The following is a 27,749-nucleotide window of genomic DNA, read 5'->3' on the forward strand; positions in this document are numbered from 1 at the left end:
CTGTGAACATGTTACAATCAATCCCATGCACAATGGAAAAACAAGGCCAAAAATGAAAAAAAAAATCACTTCTTAAATGCACTATTCCTACACTCTTACTCCTCCCTCTTTTGTCCAAGTCGTTACTTATCGCAGAAGAGATGAAAATCTGATCACAATGTGAGCAATTTAAAAATTTGGTCCTCTGAAACACTTTACAGTAAAATTATTGTGAACACATCTTGACGTTACATCAAATTTAAAATAATTTCACGATGTCATACAAATACATTTGTTTCAATAGTGGTAATTTGTTTCTCAGAGGTGTATGAAAAAGCACATGCATCCATTGGGAATTTGATTTCCGGCATTTATCAATAGACTTCAAAGTACACGACCTGTGTGTTATGCAAAACTGATGCAATTGTTATGCAGCAAAGCTTTGATAGAAACAAAATGACCTTTTGCAAGCGGTTTGTACATGGCATTGTCAAGACAATTTCAGAATTTTGTCTCGTGAGCAAGGGTGAACTCACCAGATGTGTAATGATCACCAATGCCAGCCTCCAAAGGATCACCAGAAGGCTCTTCCTTTACACAAATTCTAATGAAACCCTCATTGGAAGTCGGAGGAACGTGACTTTGGAGACAACCCGCTTCCACCAGATCCCCTTTCTCTGTATGAAACAGAGTCATTATGTTGCATGACAGCGATTATAATGACATGCAAATTCAAACCACCAACCGCAGTGGTTTTAACTACAGGTTTTAACCATGATCAAACAAGCATCTGGATAATGACTATTTTGTTCAACATGAGTTTCTTTCTTAACTTCAAAATAAGCTCAAAATAGACCTACATAAATAAATTGATATATCCACCACTTCAGACTTTATTAGGATCTATCGAGGTTGCTAACGTGACGTCACAAGGTCACGTATCTTTTTATTTTTTTAATCCACCATCTTGTCAGCCAAACTTGACCGACACACTGTGTTTATTTATTTCCCAAATCACTGTTGCTCGTTACAGTGCCTGAGACTTGTTCTGTACGACAGCAGAAACCCTTTATAAAAAGTGACGGATATGGAAGGAGCATACAAAATTATATATGTAGTAATACTTCTCGAAGCAAAAGAAAATATATATATATATATATATATATATATATATATATATATATAATGGTGTATATGGAAGGAGCACACAAACAACAATCACAACCACAATGACAGCAGCAAGAACAAATACGTGTTATAACTTATAAAAGACCCTTATTATGCGTGTTTCACTTAATTTTACATCCTCATCGAGAGTCAAGTAGATGTGGAATATGTTTGTGAAGCGCAACAGGTTCTCTTTAGATTAAACCCTTCAGCAAAGTAACGGGTACATACACGCCCAGTTATTAGAAATCATATAACATTCAAGATTTCCAGTAGGTTGACACATTCTGCATTTATTAGTGAGGGTAGATTTTACAGTAAATGTTAAAATAAACTGGACCATTCGGTGATTATATGATTTTGTGTGCTCCTTCCGTGCCCGTCATGATTTATTGTAAATGGATCTTGCTGTCGTCGAATATTAACAAAAGTTACCACTGCATTAAGCTTCTTCTTCAGTCCTGGAAAGACGGGCTTTTAAAACGGGAATTAAACAGACAAATTTTTGTTCAAAGCAAATAGATTATCAACTTTCCAACGGTACCTTTTTTATTCTTCTATGACAGCAGGAACCCTTTATAAGAAAGCTTGCTGGACACAGGGACAGACGGATGGTGCTCCTTTTAGTAATATATACATTTATTACGAAAGCAAAATTGTTTGGCAGTGATTTTTTTTTTTGCTTGACCCCAAAAACTGCCTGCATCGTTTATTGGAGGGCGCCATTTATTTTTTCAACCCCCTCCTCGGGTGGTGCTTATTACAGTGGAGATGTTTCGTGGAGGAAATATAGTAAATACTTCTGAGTGGCAGTTCTACGAGGAACTGTTGGCCATTTGAGCAGAATATAAACATCGCTGTCAATGACTCTTTGTGCGTGTTCTCATTTAGATATTGATGGATTGTATTGCACATTTTACTTCCCACATGACATTTGTCATCGTATTTAAATGAGCACGAACTGAATTTGGTAAGTGTTGCAATTGGGACACGGTGAATGTATTCTGGGGCCAAATAACTTCAGTCAGTCATCTTGTACTGAGCTTTTAAAAGGCAAACTCATTGTTGTGTCATGCAAGGGTGAACTCACCAGAAATATAACGATCACCAATTCCAGCCTCCGTAAGATCAGCAGAAGACTCTTCCTTCACATGGATTCTGATGAAAGCCTCATTGGAAGTTGCAGGAATGTCATTTTGGAAACATTCTGCCTCCACCAGATCGCCTTTTCCATGCAATCATATTGTATGGATGCAAGCAAATTGACAGGAAATTAAAACCATCAACTGTAGTGGATTAAACGACGGGTTACAGGATCAAACATGCATCTGTGCATTGACAACGGTTTTCAAAATAGGTTTCCTGCCTTTTGTGGAAAGACTATTCGTTTATTATGATCTCTTCTTCAAAATCAACATTGTCAGTTCGTTGTGTCTAATGTACTTTTTTTTCTTTACATCAAGGCTTTTCTCTAACATGTGTGGTGGGTGATAAGACATCGTATATATTATTCTTTGTGGTTTTTTTTAATTCATTTTTTCCCCTGTCAAAAAGTGTGTCTTTTCTATGAATTCAAGATAAATAAGCTTGACTGACGACCGGATATTTTTTACAGTACACCATGAGCATTTCAGATGGGTCAGTCAGAGTTCATGGCAATGTTCTGAAGATCGTCACAAATTTCAGACAATTGAGAAAATTTCCAGACAGTAACTGTTATTGTCCAACAGCCCACAGTAAATATTACAACAGTATTAAAACTTTCAGAATATATTCTCTTTTGGCAGCAAGGTTTGCATATAGTGTTGCTGCTGTTATAGTAAATCAACACAATTAATCCAACCATGCATTTTCACAATTTATTTTTTCAATAAGTTTAGTTGATTTGACCATACATATTATATGGAAAAGAAGAAGCGGCCTGTAGCACTTTGAGCACTGTATTATCATGCATAATCCAGGGTTTTCTGCTTGCTATTTCTGAGGGTAATTTTTGGCAGCAAAATTTAACCTGGACTTTGAAGCCACTTTCGGGGAGGAGTTTGCCCAACTGGGACACGATTTGTAATATTTTGTTTTACCAAATTAGTGTCAAGAGGCTACCAGTAAGTGGTTCTCCATAACCTGTGGTCAAAAAATTGACCAACTCTGTAATACCTGGTCATAACATTGACCAGAGTTAATGGTCATTGGTAATTAAAGGAAAATACATCCATGCATTTTACGCTCAAGGACAGCATCCATTACATCCACAAGCAAGAAAAATAAAGATACTTCAGATTATGAATAATCCTGATCAAAGATTCCCCAAGCACCTTTTGCTTTAAAGATGTCCAGAATGGATGGATGTCGAAAAGTAATGTGGCATGTTTCTTGCATGTTTTTCAAAAGTAGCATTGCTGTCAAATATTTTCCTGCTGACCATAAGTTAAGTTTGTGGGATGTTCAATCATGGAAGAACGTGTGCTCAACTGTTCGAACACCCACTTAGATCGACCAATCACTCACTCACGAATATATGATTGTGTCATTCCACAAAGTCCAATCGCAAGCAAGCTTACTGAACAGTCTCACAAACGGAAGGTGGCTGAACAGTTCTGACTCAGCAATACATTGACACACAAACAGCATAAAAAATCAATCAAATAGATTTCAGGACAAAGCAGACAAAGCAAACAAACAAAAAAAACCTTCAAAGTTTCTGTTCTGTCATAGAAAGTTCTTGCTTTCCCAAACGAAACTAAAACTCTGATGCAGTTAATCAATTTACTCCAATTTACTGGAAGGGAGGCCTTCACACCGATTTCAAACTTTATGCATATCTATCTCTTTTTGCCACTCTTGTGAGATCTCAATTGGCATCGTTTGCAACCTTGGGAGAATTACATTATCCGTTAATTTCCTTCTTCCATCACTCTACAATCATTTATATGCCACATGAACATTCATAAACTCCATCAACATTACTACATACAGTAAGTATACTTACTTGAAAACTATTTTAGATGTAATGAGATTTACAAGACAAGTAAAAATATTTTTGAAAGAGAAATGTGATTTGCAGTTTATTTTGCTATTATTTCATCAAAACTCTTCAAAAAGACCATTTTAAAAGGAGTCTACTCATTTTTACTTGGTAACATTATGTTTGTGATTGGGTTACATAGCATCAACAAGCCAACAATACCCAAACTGATAAAGCCATTAGATTATACCAAGGCATGTTCAGATGCTGGTAAATATCATTCCACCACCCACCAACCACAATCATACAACACCTTTGGTCTTGAAAAAAAAAAGGATTTCTTTGGGGGGGGGTGGTGGGGAAATGCCTTCATGAGCACCAAACATTGTTGAAATAAATAATTCAGAAAAATCTCCACTCTGAGAAATAATTGTTCATTCACATCTTTACCTTGATTAGGAGGGCCATCCCCAAACTCAGATTCCACCTTCACATTAAATCCTATAGGAAGAAGAAAAAATAAATAAAACATCCTTGCACAGTTTATGCTCCAATTTCAAACAAATGTTCATGAAACAAATTAAATGAATAAACCTGAGAAAACTTTGAAGCTCTATTTGAGAAGAATAAAGCCTCACAATTTACAAATGTCATTTGAAAGCATTTAAGTGAAGCCCCCGAACAACAATTGTAAAAATAAATAAACATATCGATACATATACAATTATGATTTTTGTAACTAAAAAAAGGCTCAGCTGACTAAACAGTTGCATTGGTTCCACCTATTAGACATGAGGTTGGCAGAGCTACAGCTCCCGACATATCCATAAGATTTCACTGCAGCCAATATCTGAAAGAGCATTAAATTCTCAATTTTATTACACCAGTCCACCTCAAAGGGTGGACACGTGTTTCATGGGCACGTGTTTCAGGCTTGTTGGCCCTCGCCTTGGAAGGGAGGCCTTTTTTATTCAAAAAAAGGTTAACAAAAACCAAAACATTTAAACAGCTTTGGATGGAGACCTTGACCCCACGGCTAAAGTACACAATCCAACAACCACGTGAGCCGTTTCCACCCTCTGCGTTTGCGATCCAAATTCACCATTCCCCTCACGATTTTTTCTACAACCCTCCCATTACGAAATCTGATAAAAACTCTCAAAAATAACAACAACAATAATAATAATATTAATAATAATAATAATAAAAACGATCTCTTATAAAGCTTCATCTTCCTCTTTCACACGTGTGGTACTCATTACTGTATCATTATTCACTACTCTTCTTCTATTTCAACAGACTGCTCTCAATTCGACCTTTCCTTCATACATTGCCTAAAAAAATCCAACTGTTGCAGCGTTTCTTTTCTCCATTCTCTTAATTCACCTATATTGCATCCATCAACAAACGTCTTTAATCACATCTCTGACCTAAAAAACAAATTTAAACCCCACTTTGATACGAGTGTTTGCTTTCCATTAACCATTCTTTTTTTCCAACTTCAGTGCCAACTCACCCCTCACACCCCTCCCTCTCAAAGCAACCATCAGACTCTTCCCCCTCCAAGCTTCCCTCTCACCTTTCTCAAAAACTCCCCCCTCACCTTTCTCCCTCAACTCTCCCCACTCACCCTCCTCCCACCATTCACCCCCCTCACTCATCCTTCTCAAAGTTGCTCCCCCTCTCAACCACAAAGCTGCCTCCTTCCCTTGCCCTCTCACCTCCCTCTCATCACTTCACATCCTCAAATCCTCAACTGTCTTCTTCCCCCTCTTCCCCCCCCCCTTCTCCCCCGGCACCACAGAGCCTTTAATCCTCCTCATCCAGCACCCTCCCCGGGCTATTGTGCAATCCCCCACACTCTCTCAACAACTCTCATTACCTCCCCCCCTCCTCCCTTGTCCTACCCTCCCCTCCCCTCCCATCCCCTGCACCCAAAGCCTCCTCCTCCCCTTCCTCTTCATTAAAAGTGTGGACCTCAAATATCCAGGGCCTTCGCTCAAACCTTACAGATCTTTCCATACAGGTTGCCACTAACAAACCACACATAATCTGCCTAACAGAAACTTTCCTCCCTCAAGACGTCTCTGACTCCCAAGTATCTCTCCCTGGTTACTCCCTCCTCCAGTATGACAGACCTGAGCCTCGTCCTGGTGGAGGAGTTGATCTCTTCATCAAAGACTCTATTCCTCACTCTCCATGCACTGCCCTCACTCCCCCACATCCCCAGGAATACCTCTGGCTACGGCTTCCCCACCACTCTCACCTCATGTTTATTTGTGTGTTGTCCCATCCACCAAACAGTGATGACTCCATTTACACCTCACTCTCCAAAAACATGGACCAACTTCTATCTTCTCATCAAAACTCTCTTCCTCATGAGTGGTGACTTCAATTGTCATTATGCCAGTTGGCTAGGTGTTGGTAACACTCTCACCTGTCATGGCATTTCAGCAAAAGCTTTCTGCGACTCATTGGGACTGCCTCGATCGGTTCATTTCCCAACCTGGATCTCAACTAATGGTAATCTATCTCTTCTGGATCTGATTTTGACAAATTTCCCTGAAAATATCTGCTGTTCTTCCTCCACTCCAATCAGTTCTTCTGACCACGTCCTTGTCAAAGTGGACATCTCTCGAGCTGTTATCAGAGAACCACCTCAGCACCGTCAAGTCTGGCATTTCACTGAAGCCGACTGGCAGGGTCTCCAAGCAGCCATCAAACTTCTGGACTGGTCTCCCATCGCAACTTTCTCAAACATCAACTCATCCTGGGAATTCTGTCAAAGAAACTTGCTCTCCCTCATGCAAAGATTTCTCCCCTCTCGTCTTCAGTTGTCCTACCCTTCCTCCTGCTCTTGGTTCACTGAAGCTTGTGGCGAGGCAGTTGGCCTGAACCAACTTGCCTTTGTTTCATGGAAAGCAAACCCAATCTCAGTTCCTTCCATAAAGCTCGGAACAAGTGTGTATCTACCCTCAGGAGAGCCAGAAAACAACATCTTTCTCAGCTCAAGTCTGAACTCTCAAACGTCTCTCCCTCCACCAAATCCTGGTGGCATCTAATCAAATCTGCTTCTGGTGTACGTTTCCCCTCCATCCCCTCCCTTACCTCAAATGGCCACACTGCTGATACCACACGTGAAAAGGCTGAATGCCTAAACTCGGTGTTTGCATCGAAATCTTGTGTCCAAACCCCATCGCTTTCTGTACCTACCTTACCCAGTCGCACACAACTGCTGGACTCTGTGCCCTTTTCTCCTGACAAGGTGGAGAGCTTGCTGTCAAACCTCGACTCAGATCCTGCAACCGGTCGAGACGGCATCAGCCCACATGTCCTAAAAACCTGCTCCTCTGCTCTTGCTCACCCTCTCTCTGTTCTATTCACCATCTCATTTGCTCAAGGTCATCTGCCATCTGCTTGGAAATCAGCAAACATTAATGCCCTGCATAAAAAGGTGCAAAAACAGATCCCTGCATCTACAGACCAATCAGCCTTCTCCCAATCATCAGCAAGGTTATGGAATCCATCATCGCTTCAAACATTAAATCCTTCCTCTTCTCCAATGGCCTGATTTCCGATCATCAATTTGGTTTCAGACCAGGTCATTCTACCCTGGATATGCTGCTACTGCTCACCCAACAATGGATGGAGGTCCTCAATGCCGGACATGAAATCAGAGCTACATCCCGAGACATATCGTGTGCTTTTGACACGGTCTGACACCCTGCCCTGCTCACCAAACTCTCTTCCCATGGTATCGAAGGCAATCTCCACTCATTGCTCGCAGACTTCCTCTCCTATCGCAGTCAACGTGTGGCCCCAAATGGAGTTCTTTCATCCCCTCTTCCTGTCCAGGCTGGAGTTCCTCAAGGCAGCATTCTGGCCCTGGTCTTTTTCTGGTTTTCATCAATGATCTCTCCGACTGGAAAATCCTCTATCTATTTGCTGGTGACTCCACCCTCTGCCGTAGCATCTGTCATCCCTCAGACAGGCATGCGGCAGCTTCTTCGCTCACTGCAGATCTGGGTAAAATCACAAACTGGTCCAACACGTGGAACATGTCTTTCAATCTGGACAAATCTCACACTCTCACGATTTCTCTCCGAAAGGACCGTTTGGAACCCCCCCCCCCCCATGCGCTTTCTTAACAATCCTCTGGAAGAAGTCCTTTCTTTCAAGCTTCTGGGTCTCACTATCTGACTTGATCATGCCTGAGAAAGCCACATTTCCAACCTGGCCTCCAAAGCCAGTTGCCGACTGGGAATCCTCCGTCCTGAAAAGTCCTTCCTCGGCCCACCTAAGCTCTGACCACTTACAAAGCTTTTGTCTGCAGCCTGATGGAGTACTGCTCTCCCCTCTGGGCTGGTGCTCCAGCCTTCCACCTTTCTCGGTTTCACGCTGTGGAAACCAAGGCATTTCAGATCATTGGCATCTCCCGCGATGAGGCTGAGTCTTTGGGCCTACCACTCTCACCGCAGGCAGGTCGGTGGTCTTTCTCTCTTCTACCGTCTCCTCTCTGGTCTCACTGCTCACCTTCACCGTTTCATTCCTCTTTTTTCCCACCTTTGGAATAAACTTCAACACTCTCTTCAATCCCAACCTGGTGTTGGCTTAGTGGTAAGGGTGGTGGCTTGGGATCCCAGGGTCCTGAGTTCAAGCCCCGTTGGCTGCTGAATTAACACCAGGGGGTTGACTCAGCCTGTCATCCTTCCGAGGTCGGTGAAATGAGTACCAGTGTACTGGTCCCGGTGTATGCCCCGGTAAGAATATGTGTACCATATCCCTGTGTGTCGTAAGAGGCGACCAGGGTTGGCGTCAGGAAGGGCATCCAGCCATAAAAATATTGCCTCAAGAAAAAGCCCAACCCCTGCACAGCAGGGAAAAATGGCTGTAAAAAAAACGTAAACTCTCTTCAATCCCATTCTTCCCTCCAGGCCTTCAAAACAGTTGTTCACACCACCTCTTATCTCCCTCCATCCAAAACCTCGATCTTTTCTACCCCCGTTAATCCACCCCAAACCTACCTTCTTCAAATTTCCTGCTTTCCTTCCTGAAAGTCCCTGTAATATCCACCTTGTATACCCCGTGTTCCCCACCCCATCCCTCTCCCTTCCATAGATCTCCTCATGTCTCTGTTCCTCACTGTTTTGTCCTTCCCACTCCCGCCCCTCTTGTCTCATGCCCCTCTTGCTGTGCGTTGTGTGTTAGCTCTCATACGAGCCTCGACAAGGTGCACAATTTTTTTGTTATCTCTGTCGTAAGGACAATCACTGTGGTTGCAAGTCGTTATGAGTCAGGCTAAGTACACACAGAAAATGGAAGCTGGCCAAACTGAGCTGAAGTTGAAGTGTGTGTGGGCAGGTCACAAACACAGAAAATGGAAGCTAGCCAGGATAAGGCAGAGGCCAGCCAGGCCAAAGTTGAAGTTTAAAGCAAAATTGCTTGCAGGCCAGGCCAAGGTTACAGCTGGCCATATTCAAAGAGTAAATGGAGGCTAGCCAGACAAAATTCAAAGCTGAGACCAAAGAAAAAACGTCGGCAACCCAGATTATGATAACAGTGGACTTTGGCTAATACAGATATTTGATCGCTGTCCAAAAGGAAGCATGACAACTTGGCATTATGGTCCAAACACTCTGAGGTATAGGGCAAAACACACACAAACACACACACACACACTCACATGGTTAAAAAATAATATGGTCAGAGGGCAGAGGTGGGATGAGAGTGTGGAATCAGAACTAGAAGCAAGAGGGCAAAACCAGACCCAGATGCAAGAGGGCACAGTGCAGAACCAGAACCAGAGGCCAGAGTCATAACCAGAATGAGAGGCCCGAGGATAATACAATCTTAAAAGGATAAGAAAAAAAAACATAAAAATTCCAGATGCAATACAGTTTCTGAGCAATTTTCACAAGCTCAGCCTGTATAATAAAAGTACAAAATTAAAAGAAAGCATTGCGAAAGGTTTTTGATGAAATTCATACCTTCAGATTCAAAATCATCCAAGAGATCAGGCTCCACCTTTACTTTCATGATATGATCTGCAAATATTAAATAAATAAAGTCATAATCATAACAATGAAAGTCTCAAAATTGATTCACATCCATTAATTTCCTTCTTCTAAAACAGCATTATTGCCCCAATCGTTTTGGGATAAGCAAAATTGAGACAAGTGTCACATTGACATTAACCCCCATTACGATGTCTCCATTCCTGCATTTGCCTATTTTACATATTACATTTTGCCCTGTTCCAAGAGCTGTTCTGGGTGTTCCACAAGCCTCGACTTTGTATCCCCCCAAAAAATATAATATAAACATGTTCCCTCACAAGGAACTTCGATGCAGGAGGAGGCCATCCGGCTTATTAAAGCCTACAACCTTATGATTGTTTGTTCATGCTCAATCCTTTTAAATGCTGATTGTTGAGCAAGGAGGGAGCACGTACCATATTTTAAGTCTTTGGCACGACTCAGCTGGGGTTCGAATCAGCATGCCTCACCAAAATATATAAAACTAGAATGGCACTCAGTAGAGTGGATACATCCGCTATGCTGAACAGTTTACGTTTTGTATCGCACTAAAAGGCCAGACCTGAACCATAATCTAATCGGCTGGTTTGTGGCACCAAAATAACTAATCCACCTAGTTTAGTCATAACTCATCCATAACTTTTTAAAATATGCTATACCGTATATCGTTCTTGACCCCATCTCTAAACGGTGAAGAATTTCTTTTAAAAACTAAAAAAATTCTCATATTCCATCCACAACTTTGAGATATCCTGTTCCGAGATAGACAGACAGACAGGTGAAAACACAAACCCACCTTCGGTGGCAGAGGTAATAAACTGATTGGCGATGTTTTCATTTTATTCAAGTTCCGGATATTTTTACCAAAACATTTAAGAGTAAACTCAAAACCATTTGACCAAAAAAAAACCAGGCAGTATATATGGAGGCATCTTGAACCTGAGAACGTCATGGCCACTATTCTTTTAAATTGTGGGTTGGGGGTGAGGGGTTCTTTTATGTAAGTTTTTGGACGTTTTAATGTTTTTTCAAACATAACTCCACAACAACACCAATAACAACATATCCTGCCATGAGATCTCATATTAAAGGTATTGAGAAATTTGGGAGGGGGAGGGGGAGTTTAATTTAATTTGCTTAGATCAAACACTCGGCCATAGTTGATAAATTAAGGAGAAATAATACGTTGCCTGAAAAAAAAAAAATGGTGACATTTTCTTGTTTGGCGAGCATTTTGGCTCTACTTTTAAAATCTCAAATGTTCAAATCATAAAGCAGCAGTTGTTGAGATGCCAGGACCAGGAGAGAAAGTTGTATTGAATGAAACAAATAAATGTATAAAACACCCATTTGTAATATATTGTTATGGTTGTGGAAATTCACAGATCACCATTCAGGTTCCCAGAAGATCAGTTATGTCGAAAAGTGTGTGTCCAGGTTAGATTTCCCCACCGATGTATAACGGAAATTATTTGTGTGCCGGGCTGTGAACCTTTGAGGTAGTGTTATTCTTTCCTGTCTTTTATTTTAAACAATCATCTAATCACCACCTTTTCCACAACCGCCAACATCTCAACACCAGAATCTCCACAACACCGCCATCTTTTCACCAACAACGGCATCCCAACAAACAACATCTCCACAAACAAACACGATGGCATTCTCGACAGCGGCAAAGTGATCTCAAACACGGACGCGTTGTGAAAGTGATCTCAAACACGGCCGCGTTTGACGGCGAGATCGGATCAGAACGGCGAAAGGGGCGGAGCCAGCCGGGGGTGAAAGTTCAAAGGTGAAAAGGGGGAGGGCGCTGATTTGGGGCAATGAAGCCCAGAGCGACCCCTCCCCTCCGGGCTATAAAAAGGCGCGTTTCAATGCCAAGAGGTGGTTAGTCGTTGTTGGTCAGTGGAGGCAGTCGAGTGGAGTTGAGAGAAGAGTTGGGCTGGGCCGTTGGAGTCAGCAGTGGAGTCGGGAGACGGGAGGCCGGCAGTTGAGTTGGAGACGGGAGAAGTCGCCAGCCGGAGAGAAGTCGCCAGCAAGCTACGTAACGGTCCGAGCGATCGGGCCTAGAGTCGGTCGAGCGACGCTGAGGAGTGAGCGGGCTCTTAAAGAGCATCAACTCTAAAAGAGCAAGGCCCGTTCGCTCCTCTGAAGCATCGTCGGCCAGGCCCGATCGACCAGGCCGCGGGGAAGGCCAAGCGACCGAGGAGGGCCACCCACAAAGCTGCTCGAGCCGCTTAAGCGACTGACGCGTTTGGTGCCACCCCCCGGTGAACAGAGACATACGGAGGGTCACCGACCAAAAGACCCATCGAGTCGCCACAAGGGCGACGAGGTAACCTGCATGGCCTCGCCGAGCTCCTTCGATCATCCCAGCTCCGAGGAACATTAAAGGCTTACGAGTCCGGTTCTTTCTTTCTTTCTTTCTTGGGGTTTTTGCATGAAAGTCTGTGGCGCCTTGTCCGTAAGTATAATTGTTGTAAGTGCATGTACAAAAGAAATAGATATCGGCTGTAGGTTTTTACTCGTGTCTTGTCCCCTACCCCCATTCATTGCATTGCTTACGTGTGCAAATAAATGTTCCCCATTTTTGAATGTTACCTGCTCGTTGCGTCCCTTCCTCCATTGACTGCCATAATTGCGTACGGAATAATTAGCTGGCTGATTAAAAGCCGATAAAATGTACATCTGGTCCGACGGGGCTTGGCGATTTAAAACCGCTCGGCAATCGCACACGGAACGAGCTGCTTAAAGCGGCTCGTTTTCGTGCAGGCTCCGTTGAGGTATAAACTCCCGGCATTTCTGTCTGTGCGAATAATTTGGTACATCGACAATTCGGCGATTGACCCTGTAGCGCGTGGACAGAAGAGTTGGCTGGTTTATGGTGTGGTTAAAAACACCCGTAGCTGGGTTTTGGCGTTGATCCGAAAGCTGCGACTCGATTGCTCGTTCGGTGGGCACGCGCGGCCGCAATTGAGCGAAAGGCGGTCGTCCGCACGCCGAATGAGCGAAAATCCACAACAATATGCTGATTTTGAGAGCATCTTGGAAAAGACTGATGATATCAAAAAATATCAAAAGCATATCCCTTGTGGGTTCTGTTATTCCATTAAATCATCTGTAAGAAGTAAATATGACAAGTTGGAGTTGTATAGAGGACCTGATGCTGCTGATGAATTTGTTTAAAGGATTGAAGATGATTGTATTAAGCGAACTAAAATTATGTCAAGAACAAATAAACCCCTCAACTTATCTCCAAATGAAGAGAAATAATTTGAAGAAGCAAGGATTTGTCATATATGCTCAAAGGCTTTGGTAAAAACTGATAAAAGGGTGAGAGATCATTGCCATATAACGGGGAAATATAGAGGAGCAGCTCATAATAATTGTAATCTTAATTATAGAATCCCTACATTCATACCTGTATTTCTTCATAATAATTGTCATTATGATACGCATCTCTTTATAAAATAACTAAGTAAGACTCCTGGGAAGATAACAGCAATTTCCAATACAGATCAAAATTACATCTCATTTACAAAACAGATTTATACTAGTGAAATGGGTGTAAATACAAATATTAGGTTTCTTGACTCTTAAAAATTTATGACAAGCCCTCTAAGTTCTTTGGTTTTAAACATCTCTTTTCCTATACTTTCGTGTCAATTTAGGACTGAAGCTGACTTGGATAAAGACATTTCTCTTCTTACTAAAAAGGGCATTTACCCAAATGATTATATGGATTCCTTTGAAAGATTTAAAGAAACAACTTTCTCCTCAAAAGCGTTTTTATAACGAGTTAGGAAGATGCCATGATGTTGAGGATTCGGCGGCACTTAACAGCACCGCCGTCTCAGGGGTTATAATGCCGGCTAGTTCAGCACAGGTCTCGGGTCACGCGCCTCAGATCACGATACCAAAGTACCCCTGGGCCGTACCAGTTGGGGATATAGACCCCGGCTACAGACTGGGTTTGTCAGAGACCGAGCGAAGTCTGCCATAGTCCGTAACCAGTTTGGTTTTAAATACAAATCAAGCGATTGTTCCTCAGCGCGGCACAAATAAATTCACGGCGGCAAATCTCGTATAAATCAGCCAGATTTATTGGGGACACATCAGGGAGCACGACACAAGCAAAGCATTCACGAACGTTATCATTAATCTATAACACGCTCTTATCTAGGGAGCAACGGATACGGGTTTCGAAGGGAGCCCTAGCAAAATAAACCTTGCAGCGGCATTGAGCTGCGGGTTTGAGTCCCGCCGATCCAGGACGTCGAAGACCGCACGAGGCGGGAAGGTCCATTTCGTTTCTTTTGGGTGTGCGTCTGTCTGCGGGCCCGTCTTTAAGTAGGAACTGTTAAGTGCTTTTTGCCTTGTACATACTGCATTTCTGATAGTCGGATAACTCTGCCCTTTATGTGTTCTTTCCCCATCTATTGTAAATAATTATCCATTTGTTAAATGTATCAGCTCGTTTCTGTGTTTTCTTCATTGGTTTAACACGTTGTGTGTTGGGGAATTAAAAAAAAGGCCATTGTTGCCGTAGTTGTGTGCATTTGGACCGACGGGACCTCGGTAACCATCCGCTCAGTTTACGCACGGGTCGAGCACGCTAATGACTCGTCCCGTTCGAGCTCCGTCGAGGGTGTGAATACTCGGTAGTTCACCACGTGGGCCTCTAGGTATTTTGAAGTTTGGCAAATAACCCTGTGCCCACGCAGTTGATTTATTGACGATTCACGGTCCTGTTGGGGACTCGTACCTTCGGAGTTATCTGAGGGTAACGATCTGAATTCCGGGTGTTCGGTGGAGTCAACTCTGCAGCTCTATCTCGCGGTCGCGCTCGTCGCCGATATCCGGCCCACAACAAATTGGTGTCAGTCGTGGAGATACGAACCCCTCTGCCTCCATTAACAAAATTTACAGGTTCAAATCGACAACAGATTGGTAGTCAGGAGTGCGATTCGGCCCCTCGGCCTCCGTAGAGAAATTCACGGGATTCGGACCAGGGGTGTAGGGAGCAACCCACCCCCCCCCCCGTTTCCCCCAAATTGCGAGCGTCAAATTTTATTGCCAACACGCAACATGTCTAACCAAGACAGGCTGAAACAGGTGGGTAGTGGTAGTAGTGTAGACGAATCTGTTTTCACACTTTCCAGATGATCCTAAACTGGTGACTGACTGCCGATTTACATTCTCTCAAAATAACGCATCGCTGTTCACTTATTAAATCACAACAAACGTCAGTTCACCTTCCCGAAAGTCCATTGTGTAAGGACCTGAAAGTCCTTGTAGTGTCCATCTTGTTTACCCTGTGTACCCTGCTCCATCCCTCTCCCCTCCACAGATCTCCTCATGTCTCTGTTCCCCAGTTTTGTCCTCCCCCCTCCTGCACCTCTCGTCCCCTGCTCCCCTTGTTGTACGTTCTGTGTGTTCGCTCTCAGACGAGCCTCGACATTGTATATAAAAAATATAATAATAATAAAATTTAAAAGCCTCAATTTCAAAAAGCCATCTTCCTTTGCAATAAATCCATCTTCAATATATAAATGCAAGTTGCGCGTTTGTTTCTGAACGGGATAAAAGTCATCACCACAGTACGTATAATGCTGAATAATACTTCATTTAAGAGTTTTTGGGTCCGAACAGTGTATGTGGAGGTTTACAAATACCAATACTCACGCAATTTTGAGTTATGTGCATTTTTGCTGTGCACACTAGTGGTGTATTGGCTCAGAGTCGTCGGTTCTAACGGAAGTAAAAAAAATATATATATATATATATATATATATATATATATATATATATATATATATATATATATATATATATATATATATAACCACAAACTATTGTCAATTCTGTCAATGTATAATTACTTTTCCATCGATTTACTTCACCAATAAACCTCAGCAGCCTTAACAGTTGGTGACTATTATGTGGACTTGGAGTTGGGAGGGTTGGGGACTTGAAGAAGAAAGTGGAAGTAGAGGACAGAGTTGGAGTGGGGGAACTCGTATCAAATGGAACTCCATTTCTAGAAACTGTTTTTCTCAAGTCAGCAAATTTGTTTCTGGCTCTCAGGATAAGATAAGTACTTACAGTAGAGTATGCAAACATGCTTTGAGCTCTTCCATGATCCTCAATTTTGTATATATGGGGGAAAAAAAGCTCTGGATAATCCTGCACTTTCTCTCTCACTATTTAACACTTCCAATTCTATTTGGATCACTTCTTACCTGTGAGTGAAGAGGCAGTCCAGTCAATCAATAGCAAAACAAACAACTTCTTTCCTAGATCCAGTTCAACAGTCTTTGGTTCATCAATGCCTCAATGTACCATCTACATCTACACTTCCATCCTCACTTAAACAAGCCATAGCAATTCCGATTTCAAATAAAACTTCAGCAGATAGAAATGAACTTCAAAATTTGAAGTTTTTTTTTGGTTTTTACTTTTCATTTTCAAGATGCCAATCAACTTGTTGAACACTTTCACCAGCATTGTATTATACAACAATTTCAGTGTGGTTTCAAACGACTACGTGGAATTATGACCTGAAGGGGCAAATTACATTTTGGACAAAGCAGTTTTGTTTTGAAAGTGACAAGATCTCTCCTACTTTGAAGTTTCATCTTCATTCCCACAGCAGTCAGCACACCTCCCTCAACATTTGGTTGAGAAAAAGTAGTCCTTATTTTTATGTCAAAAAAGACAAACTTAAGTCATTATAAAGATTAGTTTTCCATTGCATTATGGAATACACCCCACTTGCCTGAGTGGTAGAGTTTGAAGTAACACTTGGGAAGCTTGACTGCCACAGGATAAAGCTGCTCACTTAATCAGCTTATCACCATCTCAAAAAAACATCCAACCCCTGTCTCTCTGACAATCTAGGGGAGCAATGTGTATTATCTAAAGAATGTGCTGCACAAACTCAACCCTCCAAAAGCTTCAACTCGTTCTCGCACCACAAGCTGTACCATCCAGAATTAAAATCAATGGCATTGTGTTGAGAACCACACCCAACCTTCTAGTTACACTTAATACGAGTTCCTTTACTTGGAACTTCAATGCAGCAGGAAGCAATCAGCCCCCATCGAACATGTGCAATGGTTGATCGTTTGTGCTCTATCCTTTTTAAATGCTTAGAATCAAGCAAGGAAGCAGCATGTGCCATTTTAAAGTCGTTGATACGACATGGCCGTGATTCAAACCACCGACCTCCCAGATTCGGAGATGACGCTATAACTATAATGCCACCAAGTCTGGTAAAGCTTCAAGTCCACAACAGCTCACTTAGTATGCAACTACTCCTTCATTACTGGATCAAAATCCTTGAATGCTCTCTCAAATACAATCACAGGGAAACTATCCCCACAAGGAATGCAGTGGTTGAAAGAGTAATCTCACGAGCTTCCAGAGCACCTTGGGATTGGCACTAAATGGCATCTACAAGAAATGCCATCTACATTCAATAAAGCTGGAAAAAAGGGTTTCAGTCAATCAAGGCCCATCACGGCTGCCTCTGCAGAAGTCATAAAGTTTACATAGTTACATTTGTTATCTCACGATGCATTTTTCAACAAAGAATGCAAAATTAAAATTTTGACAACACGAAAATGTAGCAATACTCGATTTTTGAAAAAAGATCTTTTTTTCATGACAATATTTGCTTTTAGCTTCCACAATTTGGCAGAAAGGCTGATATTTTTCTCGAGAATAACTAGGCTCTCAAAATATATCTTGCATGCAAAATCAAATTTTAAATGATCCTTCCTTTTGAGACAGATTTCACAACCATCACAGGCTTAATACAATGCTACTCATTTGTCATTTCATTATAAGAGTTCATTTAACAACAACAAAAATTGACGACAAAACGGAAACACCACAACCAAATATAAAGCAAACACATAACCAGGTACATACAGTGCCTATAAAATGTCTACACACCTTTCAAAATTTTCACCTTTTGTTGCCTTATAGCCTGGAATTAAATTGCATGAAATGAGACTTTTTCTACCTTTATTTACACATCGTAACCCACAACTTCCAAGTGAAAAACAAATTCTACAAATTTCAGAAAATTAATTAAAAATACACACCCAGCATAATCTTGGTTGGATAAGTATTCACCTTCCTTATAATTGCAATTGTAAATAAGCTCATCATCATCTGATCGAGCGTACTCGGGCATTTTGCCTCTCGACATGGCGGTGATTATGGCGGTGATCCAACAGCGGGTTCGGGTTAGGGTTAGCTCAGGTGTAACCAATCACCTTCAAAATCACACACCAAGTTAATTGGCCTCCACCTGTGTTAAATTGCAGTGATTCAGATTATTTCAGAATAAAATCAGTTGTTCCTGTTGGTTTCCTCCGCTGGGTAATGCATTCCACAGCAAAGACTCAACCATGAACACAAATGAGCTTTCAAAAGACCTCCAGGATAAAGTTGTGAAAAGGCAGAGATCAGTGGATGGGTATTAGCATATTTCAAAGGCCTTGACAATCCCATGGCACACAGTCAAGGTGATCATTAAGAAGTGCAAGGTGTATGGTACCACCAAGACCCTGCCTAGATCAGGCATCCCTCCAAACTGGATGAAAAAGCAGAGTAGACTAAGCAGAGACGCCACCAAGAGGCCAATCCATCCATCCATTGGGACCATACTCTGTGCCATACCAGACTCAGAGCGTTGGTGCTGCCGAAGCAGTCTCCTTGGCTATTGGGTACAATCCTGGACGGGTCGTCACTCCAACACAGGACACCAGCAAGCTGGCACTCATTTTGCCGACCTCGGAAGGATGACAGGCAGAGTCAACCCCACCTGGTTTTAATTCAACAGCCGAGTGGGATTTGCACTCAGGATCCTCAGATTGCAAACCCACCACCCGAACCATTTAGCCAATACCAGGCATAAGAGGCCAATGGCAACTTTGAAAGAGCTGCATGCCTTTATGGCAAGACTGGTCACTGTGTGCATGTGACAACAATATCCCAAGCACTCCACAAGTCTGGCCTGTTCAGTTGGGTGGCAAGAAGGAAGCCATTACTCAAAAAGCCCACCTTGAGTCTCATTTTAGATATGCAATAAAACACTCTCAAGATTCTGAAGCCATGTGGCAAAAAGTTTTGTGGTCTGACAAATCCATGATGGAGCTTTTTGGCCGAAATGCAAAATGGTACGTTTGGCGCAAACCAAACACAAGACATCACCCAAAGAACACCATCCTGACTGTGAAGCATGGTCGTGGCAAGATCATGTTATGGGGATGTTTCTCATCAGCAGGGACTGGGGCACTTGTCTGGATAGAAGGGAAGATGGATGGAGCAAAATACAGAAATATCCCAGAGGAAAACCTGATGCCCTCTGCAAGAAAGCTGAAATTGGGATGGAAGTTCACCTTTCAGCATGACAACAACCCAAAGCACACAGCCAAAGCTACACTGGAGTGGCTAAGAAAGAAAAAGATAAATGTCTTTGAGTGACCTAGTCAGAGCTTGAGTGAAATCTTTGCAGAGACTCTTGAGGTGCTGAAATGTCAAAAGATGTCATGATGGTAATCCATAAAATCATTGTGGTGTTATATTGTGGAATCGTAATGTGGTGTCATTCACACCTTGTTTAGTTGTTTTTTTGAGATTTCATCTCTCTATGTTTACATTTTTATTTTTTTTACTTCTTGCAAGTCATAAAATGCTCAATGTTATATATATATATATACTGTTATTTTAGTTTGAATTAAATCCATTATTAAATTGTTTTATTACGTGTTTCAGTTGATTTTGGGGATGGTTTGGATATGTATCACTTTTGGAATGGATTTGTCCAGTGTCCATTTCCCCCTCACAATCTTGGCCTGGTTTGGTTGAGTCCACATTTGCGTTTGATATCTTTTCATAATAAAACGATTAATACTTTATATATTTTTTTTAATTTTGTGTTGCATGCACTAGCCCAGAGACAAAGTAACTTCCTCACATTGGAATCGCCATCATGGCTTCAGCAGTTAACGAGATAGGTTGGGCTACAGTTTTACATTGTTTTGAGAGTGGAACGAGAAGAAATACAAATTGGCGATTTAGCGATCTCCCAAAGTGGTACTTTTGCAATGTATTTTGGCATCTTTTTAAGTCTGGGTTGTTCAGAAAACACTCAAGAATAAAAGTTATGGCTTTTAAATGCTTATGACTTCACTCTTTTGGAGTTTATATGCGTATCATTGTGTACACATTTGAAGGGGTGGTCATTATTTCCCCCATATCATCCCTCTATATGGAATACTATCGTACTCCATGAAAAAGAGGATTTTCCAGAATCAGAGAGATCATTGATCAAGATCAAGAATAGGAGGCAGGGCCCAGTCCAACACACTGCCTTGGGAGCACTCCAGCTTTAACAGGGAGAGGAGATTAAAGGATTCAGTTGAGAGCCACACTTTGGCTATAAGAGTAGAGGAAGAAAGTAAGCAATTTGATGAGATATCCTTGGATGCCATCGGCAGAGAGTTTGGAGAGCAACGCTGGATGCCAGATATGCTGAATCAAATGCTTTAGATATGTCCAGAGAGACAGCCCTGATGTCATGTCTCATCGAGAGCCTAAATCCATTGTTGAGAGAGGAGAAGCAGCATGTCCAAGCTGGAGTGGCCAGATCTGAATCCTAATTGATGATCTGAGATGAGGCTGGTGGAGAAAAGGAAGGATTTCATATAAATTGCAATGATGGATTGCATGACCTTGCTGATTGGAAATAAGCTGATAGGTCTGTAGTTTTAAGGAAATAAGTTTTTGTAGCTTATTTATGTAATGCAATGACCGTTTTTACAGCCATTTTTCCCTGCTGTGCAGGGGTTTTGGCTTTTTCTTGAGGCAATGTTTTATGGCCGGATGCCCTTCCTGACGCCAACCCTGGTCGCCTCTTACGACACACAGGGATATGGTACACCTATTCTAACCGGGGCATACACCGGGACCAGTACACTGGCACTCATTTCGCCAACCTCAGAAGGATGACAGGCTGAGTCAACCCCCTGGTGTTAATTCAGCAGCCAACGGGGCTTGAACTCAGGACCCTTGGATCCCAAGCCGCCACCCTAACCACTAAGCCCACACCAGGCTTATTTATGTAATGCAATGATAGCAGATTTCCAAACAGATGGAAGATGACATAACACAAATGACAGGGTGGAAAGGACAGAAAGAAGATGGGAAAGAGCAGCAAAGCAGGTTTTTAGGACAAGTGAGCCGATGCCCTCTGGTCCAGTTGCAGAATCACAGTTGAGGGTTGCCAGAAACTTAACCTTCTCAGGTGCAAAAGACACAGAGTCCAGGAGCAGTAGGGTATGGCAGGGTAGGGGGGTGTGGAAGGTACAGACAAGCGAGGGTGTTGGGGCTACAAGATTTGAAAGTAAACACAGAATTTGGCCTTCCTTCTGAGGTATTCCGCCTTCCCAAGAGCAGTCAGCTGTGGTGTCATTTGAAGTGAATGAAAGGATGGAGGGGGTTCATACACCAGAGACTGACTTAACAAGGTGCCAAGCCAAGTTTTTGAGGAGGGAGAGAAGTTTGAACATTCACTCTTGAGATTTGACCGATGATGTTTTCTGGCTCTCCTGATTGTGGAGACACTTGTTGCAGGCTTTGTGGAATGGTCTGATTGCTTTCAATCGGGTTTTCCTTCCAGGAAGAGAAGGCAAGTTGTTTCAAAGCAACTGCCTCACCAAAGGATTCAGTGCACCTTGGGTGGGAAGAAGATAGGATAATTGAAAATGAGATGGGATGAATTTGTGCATGAGAGAGCGCAGGCATCTGTGGAAAAATTTCCAGACAGAGTTAACATCAGGGGCAGTATATATGGGGGACCAGGCCTGAAAAGAATCGTCTGCTTGCAGTCCCTGCCAATCAGCTTGCGTGAACTGCCAGACTCTCCAGCACGACTCTCACAAGCACATGGTCAGATGAACCAAATGGAGAAGAGGAAGAACATTAGACATTAGCAGGGAAGTTGGTCATCATCAAGTCCAGAAGGGAGGATTTGCCATTGGGAGAATTCTGAGATGGAAGGTTCATGGATTGAGTCAGTCCCATGGAGGCACAGAAGTCATTTGCTGAAGTGCTATGGCTGATGAGAGAGGTACCAACACCCAACCAAGTTGCATGGTGACAATTGAAATCACCACATACGAGATAGAGAAAGAGTTGGGATGAGTTAATAAAAGTTAGTCCATGTTGTCTGACAGACAGAGAGAGAGAGAGAGAGAGAGAGAGAGAGAGAGAGAGAGAGAGAGAGAGAGAGAGAGAGAGAGAGAGAGAGAGGTAGATGAAGTCATCACTATTTGGATGGTACAACACACATACAAACAAGAGGTGGGAGCGGAGGGGTAGTCGCAGCCAAAGGTATTCCTGGGAGTTTGGAGGTGTAAGATCAGTGTGAAATTGAATTATTGATGTGAAGTGCAACTCCGCCGTCAGGGCAGGGTTCAAGCCTATCAAATTGGAGGAGGAAATTGCTAGGGAGAGACACTCAGGAGTCAAGGACATCTGCAGTCAGAAGGATGATGTCCAGTTTATCAGCAGCAGCCTGAATTGAGAGACATCAGATTGGAGCAGAGGGCTGGCATGTTTGAGTAGCAGACAGTTGTGGACAGGGAAGGAGGCATTGGTATTCGGGGTGTGGAAGCTTAGATTAGAGGGTGCTGGACAGGAGGAGGGTGGGATGAGGTGGAAGCTGGGAGGGAGTGGGAGGAGGTGGGAAAAGATGACATGAGGGGGAAACTTGGAGGAGGCGAGACGAGGGGGAGTCTTTGAGGAGGTAGAGGGAGGGGAAAGTTTTGAGGAGGTAGAGGGAGGACGGCATGCAGGAGACATTAAGTGGAGGAATGCTGGAGAGGGGGACACATAGGTGAGATGTGGATGGAAGGACACAGGCATGTAATGAGATGTGGGGGAGGGTACTGACATGGAGGGGGTTGGCAAGTTAAAGGACATGAAGTGGAATTAATTTTCCTAAGCAGACAACCTCAGTAAAATTGCCTTCTCAAGATTCTCATTCTGGACAAAGATCACAGGATGGGTGGAAAAATTATTGTTGAAGGTGGTGCTGTAGGTACAGAAGGAGGGTTGATGGACCAAGCATTTAGGTGAGAGACAGGCTTGGAAAATAATTGTTGTGAAGAAAAGGAGAAATAGATTGTGGTGAAGAAGAACACATGGCATGCTCATAACAGAGAAATAAGGAAGGCGAAGCATTTTAAAATGTATTTAAAAGTTTTTAAAGGAAGAAGGAAGAAGCTTTTCATTCAAGGAAGATTGTTTGGAGATTATGGAGAAAAGGAAGAGATGAAGAATGAAAGACAGGAAATAAAGGCAGAAGGCATTACATACAGATTTAAATTCATGTTTTAGAGTGAAAAACATTTTTTTTTTGAAGTGAGGAGGGTGAATCCTGACTACTTCTTCTTCTTCTTCTTCTTCTTCTTCTTCTTCTTCTTCTTCTTCTTCTTCTTCTTCTTCTTCTTGGGTATGATGGCAGGAAGCTATGATTTTGTTGGGGGCACGGCTATGCCAATGATGCAGTGCTCCGATACCAGTACAATGGTACTCATTTTGCTGACCTTGGAAAGATGACAGGATGGAATCAACCCCACTTGGTGTTAATTCAGTGGGAAATGGGGCTTAAAGTCGGGACCTTAAGATCCCAAGCCAGCCACTCTAACCACGAAGCCAACACCAGGCTTGGAATCCTTACTAAAATTCACGGACCAGTGTTTGTGTGTATGTTTGTGTGTTTGTTTGTCACGCTACTCCTCCTTCAGTTTTTGGATGATTACATCCAGACTTGCTACATAGGATCAGCAAGACCCCAATTAATGTTTTGGAGTGTTTTATCTTTGCCAGTGGTCTTGAGAGGAGGGATGAGGACACAAATTATCCAAGTAAATGTGTATAATGTAGTGCCGCATCCAGGTTTTCCTTGGTATTACAAGTGTCCACTATTTACAGTATAATATTCCTGTCCCATTGTTTTACAGTGCTGTGAGATGTTTTGAATTATAAGCAGTTGGTACGTTTGCTTCTTGCACCTAACCTGGGTTGTTTTTTTTTCTTTGCCTATACAGAGCTGTCAGTTGCCTATACACCACCCAAATAAAGGTATGCATCAGAAGAATGTGTTGCATGCTTGGAACAAGATCGCCCATAGGGCGGGTAATCTGCTAGTAGGATACAGTTGAGGAGGAGGCTGAAAGAACAATATTTGGCAGAACAGAAGCGGATCGTGGAATAAGGCTTCAAAATAGACAGAATTTGCACGCCAGCTCTCCGAGGATTATAACAGCGCAAACATGAACGCAAATTTGACAACACAGCACAAAGTATGATTTAACATGGACAACTGGATGAAAACATAAAGAGCAACACAGAGTCAAAACTAGAATGGCACTCGGTCGGGCGCATACCTCCACCAGGCTGAACAGTTCACGGTTTGTGTCCCACTGATGGATTGGATCTGCATCCAGACTTGAACCAAAATATAATCTGCTTATCCTTGTCAACTAACCAACTCACCCACCTAGTTTTGTCATAATCCGTCCCTAACTTTTAGAAACATAATGCGATATATCGTTTTTTGCCCCATCTCTTAACGGAGAGAAATAATAAAAATTAAAAATTCTCGTATCTGGATCCAGATCTTCACCAAAATGGAATCAATCAATTCATCCTGACCACACACCCAACCTGTCAACCAAGTTTTGTCCAACTTCATCCCTAACTTTTTGAGAGATCCTGCTCACAGACAAACAAACAGACAGACACAGACAGACAGGGGTGGGGGAAAGACACAGACAGACAGGGGTGGGTGGGAACAGAGGTAAATATAAAACACATGACAGATCCGGTCCGGGAAACTTAGCTTCGATGAAATGGAAAGAGCAATTGCCGATTGAACCAATATGTGCAGCAGATCCCGAAACAGAAACCAATTTATCTTTTACTCCTAATTTATCTATCTGACTAGAAGTGAATTCTTACAAAAACTTTTTTTTTCTGTAAAGCTCACTAAGCCGTGCCTGGATAGGTATATGGGGTAGAGGAGTAGCAGCTGAAACCCGAATCCTATCCAGGTTCCTCCTGATGACTCCATGTTTGCTTTTTGCATATTTGAGTTCCTTCTGATGACTCCAATGTAGTATTTGGTGTTCTGTTTGATTACTTTCAGTTCACGGTTCAAAGAGATGAAGGAAAATACAAGACTGGTTAAATATTTTTAAAAATCGCAGATCTGGCACACGAGTGAAGGGATGAATTGGCCGTGTGGGTTCCATTGTGTAGATTTCATTGTGGAGTCCAATGCATTGTTTCTCAAATGATGGAGAGGTATGCTAACCGCCGTGGGAAAGGCGACGTGACATTTTTGGCCTGAGCCATTCCTCCAAGTAAGAGAAAGAGTGGTCGTTTGATATCACTCGCTTTGAAGATGGGATCATGTTCGGATGAAGATGGGGAACATCACTCGACTCCCTCTCCCACTGCGGTTTGCAGAGCCTTGTCAACATTCGGTGGAGGAAAAAAAAAATTCATTCTTTTGTCACCTACGCAGACCGACTCTCATCTTCATCGAGCAGTTTTCCATGAAATAAATAAGTGCATAATAGTGCAGACATCACGATGCAACGCTATAGTGGGACTTGTACAATAACCATTCAAGAGTCACAATAATATGGGGGCACCGGTTAATCCGTTACAATGGAAGGTTCATGTTCGCCCGCATCAGCAGACAAGATGAACAATGGGTTTTATCAACTTTACCTTGATAAGCAAGTTTACTGCGGTCGGAAACAAAGTGCGTTTGTCATCGAGAGACGCAAAAAGGGAAATGAAAAGAACGAAAGAGAAATAAGACGCTCTGTCGGTGTCGCGCTCGAAACTTTCCCACGGTCGGTGGGAAACTTTTTATTAATTAAATCCACTGTTTATCTTGTCCACCGAGGCACGCCGACACTTCCTTCACATCAACGAGTCCAAAGTTAATCACGTTACCCTGTTTGTCCTCGAGAAAATTCTTCATAAGATTTTTTTTTTTACAAAAGTACCGCAACCTACTCACAAATACCTTAAATATTCAGACAATTACCAAGGAAAACAACTCCGGACGAAGTTCTGTTCAAAGTTGAAGTGATTTCTCCAAAACTCAGCACCGTGAGTCGCGATAACATTCGAGCAGCAACATGTGCCTGGATAATCGTACAACGCACCATCATCATCACCATGAAAATAGGACAGGATATATAAATAAATAAATCATCCGCAAGATACGTTACCTCGAACATCAAAGCTCTCCTCACACTCGTCAGCAACACCTCCATCAGAGTCCGACATGAAGACTGATGATCTCGGGTCTTGGTTCATAATGATCGACACAAAGCACCCAAAAACTCGCCTGGCTCGCACTGCCGGCCTAACCCAGCACTCTCACGGTGCGTAAAGAAGCGCACACCACGCCAGTCCAAACGCCGATTCTCGGACAAGCTACGAACGGGAATTTTAGGCGTTGATATTTTTATAAAGCAAAATCTAGTCATTTAAAACGAGCTTTGAGAGATTTTCCTCAAATATGTTTCAGAATGAAAAATTGAAAAGAACACGTAAACAGCCGAGCTGTCAAATAACATCATTATACATCTTAGCAATTTTGCGACTGCTCTCATTGTGTTGGGATGAATCCTGTATATATATATTATATATATATATATATATATATATATATATATATATATATATATATATATATATATATATATATATATATATATATATATATATATATAGGATATATATAGGATATATATAGGATATATATAGGATATATATATATATATATATATATATATATATATATATATGATATATATATATATATATGATATATATATGTATATACAGGATATATATACAGGATATATATACATATATATATATATATATATACATATATATATATATATAGATAAATATACAGGATATATCTTCTTCTTCTTCTTCTTTCGGCTGCTCCCGTTGGGGGTCGCCACAGCGGATCATCCGAATGATCCGCATAGTGATTTGGCACATGTTTTACGCCGGATGCCCTTCCTGACGCAACCCTGGTCGCCTCTTACGACACAGGGATATGGTACACCTATTTTAACCGGGGTATACACCGGCCCAGAACACTGGTACTCACTTTGCCGACCTCGGAAGGATGACAGGCTGAGTCAACCCCCTGGTGTATTAATTCAGTGGCCTCACGGGGCTTGAACTCAGGACCTTTTGGATCCCAAGCCGCTGCCCTAACCACTGCGCCAACACCAGGCTATATCCAGGATATATATATATATATATCTATATATATATATATATATATATATATATATATATATATATATATATATATATATATATATGTATATGTATCTATCCTGTATATCTTATTCTTCTTCTTCTTTCGGCTGCTCCCATTAGGGGTCGCCACAGCGGATTATCTGTATGATCCGCATCGTGATTTGGCGCAGGTTTTTTTATTTTTTTTTTTTTTTTTTGTATACCTTGGTCGA

The 27,749-nt window shown here is 42.1% G+C and overlaps 1 protein-coding gene across 3 annotated transcripts in view; it reads right to left on the reverse strand.

The window, feature by feature from the left end:
• LOC147032358 (uncharacterized) overlaps nucleotides 1–26,691 on the reverse strand; it is a 76,488-nt gene extending 49,797 nt beyond the window's left edge. The window contains exons 1-5 of one of the 3 annotated variants that reach the window (XM_085869908.1): nucleotides 26,478–26,691; nucleotides 10,099–10,155; nucleotides 4,562–4,612; nucleotides 2,237–2,371; nucleotides 516–656 (exon numbers count right to left, since the gene is read on the reverse strand). In XM_085869908.1, coding sequence (XP_085726034.1) covers nucleotides 516–656; nucleotides 2,237–2,371; nucleotides 4,562–4,612; nucleotides 10,099–10,155; nucleotides 26,478–26,565 — 472 coding nt within the window. In that variant the 5' untranslated portion in view covers nucleotides 26,566–26,691. The remainder of the gene's footprint in view (nucleotides 1–515; nucleotides 657–2,236; nucleotides 2,372–4,561; nucleotides 4,613–10,098; nucleotides 10,156–26,477) is intronic. The other 2 variants (XM_085869909.1, XM_085869910.1) reach the window with 2 other exon arrangements.
• Between the last annotated feature and the right edge of the window lie 1,058 nt (nucleotides 26,692–27,749).

Source organism: Eptatretus burgeri, chromosome 2 (genome assembly GCF_056783735.1).
Source record: "Eptatretus burgeri isolate ZD-2024b chromosome 2, Ebu_testis_v1, whole genome shotgun sequence".
Lineage (NCBI taxonomy): Eukaryota > Metazoa > Chordata > Myxini > Myxiniformes > Myxinidae > Eptatretus > Eptatretus burgeri.